The 8,290-nt window shown below is 33.2% G+C and overlaps 1 protein-coding gene across 2 annotated transcripts in view; it reads left to right on the forward strand.

The window, feature by feature from the left end:
• LOC149799391 (retinal guanylyl cyclase 2-like) overlaps window positions 1-8,290 on the forward strand; it is a 175,831-nt gene that overhangs the window by 59,253 nt on the left and 108,288 nt on the right. For both annotated transcript variants that reach the window (XM_089958728.1, XM_089958729.1), the window contains exon 3: window positions 4,755-4,839. In XM_089958728.1, coding sequence (XP_089814854.1) covers window positions 4,755-4,839 — 85 coding nt within the window. The remainder of the gene's footprint in view (window positions 1-4,754; window positions 4,840-8,290) is intronic.

Genomic DNA, 8,290 nt, shown 5'->3' on the forward strand with positions numbered 1-8,290 from the left:
TTTCATCCTGTGTTTTGATTTGATTTTATCTTTCCAAATAGAGGAAGCCGAAAAGTTAGCTTCTGAAAATAAAGCGACAAATAAAAGGAAGTTTGTACCTTAATAACCAATGCACATAAGTCGAATGATCCTGATCATCACAAACCTTGCATCATGACCCACACAAACATTGCATCATTACCCACACAGACTTGGCATCGCAATACTCATGATCGACACAGACGTCGCATCCTCGTCCTCACAGGCCTTTCATTCTAATCCATGCATACCTTGCGTTCTGATCCACACAGATCTTGTATTCAAAATAGTCATGATCCACACAGAAGTTGTATCTTGATCCACATTGACCTTGCATAGCAAAAATGAAAACAAATATCTTGACTTTCATTCAGAGTGCGAAATACTTTCTTCTACTGCACGTGTTTCTGGGAACTCCTCTTTGGGCCGATAATAATGTCAATTGCCCATGTATGGCTTTTCATCATCGTGCCTGACAAATTGTATAAACAGATGAACACTCAGTACGAGAACCCGTACAAAAGCTCTTCCTGCTTCGAAATTGCCATGTAATTTTCAATGAAATATAATAGCGAAATATGTACCTTAAGTTGTATTCAGTGCTTTCTAACAGGAGAATCATTTGCTCGAGTTCCTCTGAGAGACAAACAGGTTCAAGCATTCACCACAAACAAGTAGTCACCAACAACAAACTGAGATCATAAATTAACAGTAGTGACATTTACTTGGAAAATATGCATCAAAAGGACAATTTAGATGGAAAACTGTACCATTCTAATGACTGCGTTATATCTCTCAAAAATGTGAAGTATGTACAAAAAACAACAGTTTATAAGACGTTAACCATAAAATTCCAAGATAAATCGTTCAAACCCACCCTTTCATTTTTCAAATCGATAAGTCAATAACAAAAACCAGAACGACGTAGGGGAATAAAAATTATATTATTCACATTGCTACTACTACACTAATACTACTAGTACTTCTAACGCTGTTGATGCTGATTCTACTACAATTATTGCTACTAATACTTCGACGTTTCATCATCATCAATAGTGGTTGGTGTCATAACAGTAGAAACATTATTAGTAGCAAATGCTTGCAGCTGTTATTATTATTATTCTGATATATACTGGTGGTTGTTTTGGCTGTAGAAACAGCAGCAACATTTCTAAATCGGAATGGATCAGTTAATAAAATAGCAAGTAACAAGTTGGGGACTACAACCTTTACTACTACCACTAATACATATTGTTACATTAATTTATTAATCAATTGATTGATTGATTAATTAAACCATTCATTCATTCATAAATTGATTAATTAATTCTTTTTTTACGAATGTAATAATTAATTAATTAACGTATTATTATTAGTAGTAGTAGTAGTAGTAGTAGTAGTATTAGCAGTATTATATTAGTAGCAGTATTATTATTATTCAAAACTTTATCTATATATACAATATAGCTCTGTTACAACCATATATTCCGGTGGCCTAGTGGTTAGAGCGTCCGCCTCTGATGCGGGAGATCGTGGGTTCGATCCCCTACCGAGTCATACCAAAGACTTACAAAATGGTACTAATAGCTTCCTCGCTTGGCGCTCAGCATTACGAGGTTAGTGTTAGGACTGGTGTCAGGATAATGTGACTGGGTGGGACATCACGCTACATGTCTGCGACATGATGCTCCAGTGCTAGACATCACCAAAAACTGCCACACTGCAGACATCGTAGCGATATGACTGAAAAGTTGTTAAGCTACGTTAAAAATCCAAATCAACCACTCACACACACACACACACACAATAATAATCTGGCAGGTACTTTAATGTTATATAAGTTCTATAGAAATATGTACAACAACTAGGCACAAACACAACCTCATACAGAGAAGAGGAAAGGGCAAGTCTTGAAAAATTACTTTCTGATAAAGATTCGAAACGCTTCAGGAAGCTTTTAATGTGTCCAAACAACACGCATGGAAATATTAACATCACCAGATGGTACCAGTACTTTTCTGAATTATTTAATACATAGTATGAGCTTGGATTATTTAAAATGCATCGCCATGAAACTCTGGACGGTAAAATAACTGAATCAGAAGTAGAGCATGCTATAATACGTAATAAGTCGGGATCCCCAGAAATGTAAAGAGGGATAAGCCTTTTACCAGTCCTCAGCAAAATATTTGTCTCGATTTCAAATGAGAGACAATATAACTCGATTTCAAATGAAAGACTAGATAACTCGATTTCAAATGAGATACAAGATAACTGGATCAATGAAAATAATATTTTAGGTAAAGGATAAGCTGGTTTATAAGTGGATATTCCACTGTATGTAATATATTTACCCTAAGTACATTGATCTGTAAATACTTGTGGTATGTTTTAAGCCCTTTTGTTGATTGTAAAAATGTTCTTGACCTATTGAAAGGAACTTGCTTTATCATAAATTAGTAAGTGAAAATATTAGTAGCATAATGCTTACGATACTAAACGTCATATATGCAAACATCAAAACGTGTGCTGAAACGCCAAATGGCTTGACATAAATATTTAACTGCCCGGCTGGGGTAAGGCAAGGTTGTGTTTTCTCACATATTATTTTTACAATATTCCTAAACACTTTAAAGACCGATTTTTTACCAATTTTGCTCATTTATCTGCACTGTTGTAAGCAGATGATATGATTTCCTTTGCAGAAACTGCTAATCAACTCCAACGAATTCTAAATAAACTAAAATAGTACCGAAACATCTGGAAATTAAAGAGAAACCTAAAGTAAAAAATATATTCTTGAAAGAGGGATATTTGAGAAGGAATTATATTTGGTGATTGTGTAATGGATAATGTCTTATTATAGATATCTTAGCTATGTGTTTTCTTCTATAAAAAATTGCCCGGCAGTGTCATACCAAAGACTTATACAAATGGTACTAACAGCTGCCTCGCTTGGTGCTTAGCATTATGAGGTTAGTATTAGGATTGGTCAGCCTAGTGTCAGGATAATGTGACTGGGTGGGACATCATGGTACATGTCCGCGGCATCGGGCCTCAATACTAAACTTCACTATAAACTATCACACTGCAGACATCGTAGCGATCTGACTAAAAATTGTTAACACTACGTTAAAAATCCAAATCACACACACACATACACACACACACACTCTTCTAAAACTAATTTGTGTGTCAAAAGTGCTAGTAGCACAACCAGCAAAGTCGCTTTATACCCGAAGCCAAGATTTAATTGATTTGGTAAACTGTCTGCAAAATCTTATAAATATTTTATACTAAAACAGCAACAATTTTGAATTGTGGGTCTGAAATATATGGTTTCTACAAAGCAAATGACATTGAAGCTGTGCATACTTTATTCTGCAAATATATTACTGAACACACGCCAAACGTTTTTATCTACAATAAGTTGGTGCAATGCCAATGCTTGTAGTAAGAAATATGGGAATTATTAAATACGGGTTCAAATTATTACAGATGGCTGAGGACAAAGTCCTAAAACAAGGTTATGACCTATAATTGACTTGCTGCGAACTGTGGGGTGAATAAAGTTAAGAATCTATTGTTTTCATACAGAAAGGAAAAAGTTTCGATTAATAAGGGCGTCACTGATGAGAAACTCTTTTTCATTATATTCAAATAAAGTTGTAAAGATGTTTTTCAACAAAAACTAAATGGAGAATTAATTTCATTGGATAGATTTCGATTCTATAATAAGATTAGAAACAATCAGTAATCAGTGTTATATTGCTACGCATATCCACAAATGGATGTTTTCCCATAATAGCAAATATAGGTAGGTATAAAAATATCACGTATGTTGAAAGATTGTACCATTTTTAGTAGAAATAGAAGACGAGTTTCACATTGCTGATAATGTATGATAATTTGTGAAAGGTTTATGTACCTTCATACGTTCATTGTAAGGCAAATAACATCAAGTTTTAAAACTTTATCCAGAGAATCAATAATAATATTAATATCCTACATAATTTTGCTGTCTCTCATGAAAACTTGTTAGAATTGAGAGAATCAGTGTATTAATCCTAGAATTGTTACGTTTTATGTCTGTGCCATTTTTACCTTTCGTGGTTGTGCCATATGTTTCATACATTCAAGTAATTTGGGCTAGTGGCCTGTGTTACAAATATAGAATTGGGCTGCTGCTACTGCTACTACTACTGATACTACTACTACTACTACTACTACTGCTACAATAATAATAATAATAATGATAATAATAATAATAATAATAATTATTATTATTATTATTATTATTATTATTATTATTATTATTATTATTATTATTATTATTATTATTATCATTATTATTATTCCAAATAGAGCCACTTGTTCAAACATTCGTCTTGTTGTCCACGCATATTTGATATGATAAAGTTGTTATTATCCAACCTTCGAAAACTCATCAATGTGTTGTGTTATCTGTAAAAAATAATCTCGTAAAATATTGGAATTCTTGTGAGCACAATTATCATGACTGTCGCCTCGTGTGTAACGGAAGTCAATCTGCAATAATTATTACTTTCATGTATATGACTTCTTATAAATACGAGGTTCTTTTGTTACGCACTATAGCATCTTTTTGTACCGCATGATGTATGGATATGTAACATAAGCCACTATCCTATATTACAAATAAACACTATTATTATTATTATTATTATTATTATTAAATAGTTTTATTATTATTTCAGATATTGACCCGATGCTCATAACCACCATCTCCCTTTCTATCTTGATTTTAGTGGGAATTATTGTTGGTGTTGTCATATTGCTGTGGTAAGTGTTTGGGGAAAATTCAAACAAGTTGGATTCTCATGCAATAAGATCGTGGTGCGTTTCTGTGTTTCTTACGGTGATATTTCTAAAATTATTTAGAGAAATTGATATTTTATGTACTGTACAATAAAAAACAAAACTATGAGAAACTGGTCTTGATGTAACAAAAAGAAACTCCTTGTTAACAGTTATATTTAACATACACGTATTATATAGTATATTGCCTTTAAGAGAAGATAAATCACCCATAATGCTCTACGGGAAAATTATTGGAGCCTGATAATCGGGATAATCAATCAATAAAAGCAGTATACGACCTTGAACTGTGGTAAGTATAAACAGGCATCGAAAATAATAGAAAAGGAATCAGCTTATTCCCTGTGATGATTTATTGTCAATAGTCTGGGCTGTAATGCAAGATGGTTTATAAGTTCAGATCACGACCACGTAGAAAGAAAATAATGTGGAATTCAAAGCGCGATGTAGCTTGAGGCTATTGTTTTCTTTATATTCCAAGAAACCTAAGGACACAACGGTTGTCATTGAAGCACTCTATAAAATGCGCTTATACAACAATATAATTCCTGTCTAATAAAACCAAGAATATTTAGTCCCTAAGTATGGGTGGGGTGATTTACAGGAACGTAATTCTAAGCTTTAAATTGGTATATGTAACACTAAAATAGGACCCAAACGCTTAGTACACTGTATTATTCATATATCTAATTACTTAACGCTAACATGTGATAATATTATATGAAATCCTTATACTGTATTATCTGAGAGAAGCCACTAATCCAGACCATCATCAAGTCTTGTGATTATGGTTCATTATGGCACCTGTACGTATTAAGTGGCTAATTTTTTGGATTGAGCAATATCGTCCCAATACATGTAGTGATTTCCCATCATCAAACAAATAATCACAAAAATATATGGAAAAAAAACGGAAACGTAATTACAAGTTGCATGTAGGCTTTGCTTGGGGCAATATATTTCCTTTGTAATTGCATCTTCAACTACAAAATTAATTACCATGCTTAAATTTACTAGTATACATGCAATTTGATTCGCTTCTCTCTTGAAAATAATGTATGATATGAGAATGATTAATTGCATTTTAATAGCATCAAGATATCGACTCAAGGAAATTGGAGTAAAGTACATTGCCGACAGAGAAACAACGAGGGCCAATCCAGCTGGATTTGAACGAGATTTTAACTTCAACCCCTCCGGTCGCCACTTATGTACGCTAACCACTTGCCACTGCGACTGAAAATTAATGTACACATTAATTTTAATTTCCTATCTGCAGAAAATGTAGCTGCTTCCAAATGTTAAGAATATATCCACTCGTATATAATTGGCTCCATTTTTTTCTCTGTTGATGTCCTCGTTACACTCAGTGCTGTTTGAGGAATATAAGCTAGCACGTGGAAGCGTTTTCTGGCGCATGTTAAATTCTTATTTTCCAATGAAGGTTAGAGGCATCAATTATTTTCAGAGAAGAAATGTTTTTGAGTACCGTATGTGCACGCTAATCACATTAGTCCAACTTCAAACTGCACAGACCTAGATCTGCCGGCGTATAGTTCGCGGCAGATCTGGGTCTGTGCAGTTTGAAAGGAGTAGCAGAAGAACAAAGAACATAGACTCTGATCTGCAACCGCATTATAGTACGGCAGATCAGTATTTCTTTATTTGCTGTTCGACGCGACTTATAAACGAGTATGTAAGGTAGGCATAGGTTCAAAGCCATATGCAGCTTTCTTATGCAGTCCATAGTGCTAGATACTATTATCTTGACTGTTTGGATCGAAGACAATTTCCCAGAATCGCCCACTCCGTGGACCACATCAGTACATCATTGGTTAAAGGTCGCGTTTTCTCAGAATTAGCATGGACTTATGGATTTCATCAGTAGCTGTGGAATGGAATACGTATAATTTTCGGGAATCATAAACCACATCCTTTAGCTAATAATGATTTGTCCCTCATGTTTTTTTTTTTTGGGGGGGTGTAATTTTATTTAATTGTTTTTTCTGTTACCCCAGTATAATGACCTCATGGTACAAAGAATTTATTTTTTCCTTTGACTGATAGAGCGATATGATTGGAATAAAATTAATGGATGAACATAATTTACGTCACACATCATAAACTATCTGACACTCGTGAACTAGTTTGATTCTGAGATAATCATATGTCTACGTCACTTTACCGCTCGACTCTATTTTATACATGGTAATGCTGTGTTTTCTTTATATATGTTTGTGTCAGGTAGACAAGGCTGTTTTAAAACGGTCTTATATTGCACATTCCTAAATTTATCTTTAAAAACCAACTTCAGCAAACAACTTAAAAATGATAACTAAAAGCATTTTCAAAAGGAGAGAAAAAATAATTTCAGCAAATAAAATGTTTTCAGTTTTGGTTAGAAGTACGAAGTTTAGCAGACGACAACAAACGAGTAAATTAATGTAAAATCGGACATTGATGCAAGTCACTGTTCTTAATTTTCAGCAAGAGGCTGTTGGTAAAATGTGTACCACATTTAACTTTAACAACTTCACCCATTGTATGAGTGAAAAAATTTCAATTAAAAACATCACCAAAAATAGTAAAGATGGTGCAGATTGGTGCATGAACTTTCGTTGCATATTTCTTCTTCTACAAATTATACATCTGACTCTAGGTTAAATTGCTATCATAAAACACTTAGAGCTCTTGTTGATAAAAGACTGTTGTTATCATCTTGAATTTAGTAAATATTCTTTTAAAGAAAATAGAAGTATAAAAACGAAATAAGTCATTCAGTTACTACTATCCGATGTATCTTAAGCAAGACAATGAATATCCTAGATTTTATGAGGATGTTGAGAATATTCTAGATTTTATGAGGATGTTGAGAATATTCTAGATTTTATGAGGATGTTGAGAATATTCTAGATTTTATGAGGATGTTGAGAATATTCTAGATTTTATGAGGATGTTGAGAATATTCTAGATTTTATGAAGATGTTGAGAATGTTCTAGATTTTATGAGGATGTTGAGAATGTTCTAGATTTTATGAGGATGTTGAGAATATTCTAGATTTTATGAGGATGTTGAGAATATTCTAGATTTTATGAGGATGTTGAGAATATTCTAGATTTTATGAGGATGTTGAGAATGTTCTAGATTTTATGAGGATGTTGAGAATATTCTAGATTTTATGAGGATGTTGAGAATATTCTAGATTTTATGAGGATGTTGAGAATATTCTAGATTTTATGAGGATGTTGAGAATATTCTAGATTTTATGAGGATGTTGAGAATATTCTAGATTTTATGAAGATGTTGAGAATGTTCTAGATTTTATGAGGATGTTGAGAATGTTCTAGATTTTATGAGGATGTTGAGAATATTCTAGATTTTATGAGGATGTTGAGAATATTCTAGATTTTATGA

This window comes from Sinohyriopsis cumingii, chromosome 5, assembly GCF_028554795.1.
Source record: "Sinohyriopsis cumingii isolate HCF-2022 chromosome 5, ASM2855479v2, whole genome shotgun sequence".
NCBI lineage: Eukaryota > Metazoa > Mollusca > Bivalvia > Unionida > Unionidae > Sinohyriopsis > Sinohyriopsis cumingii.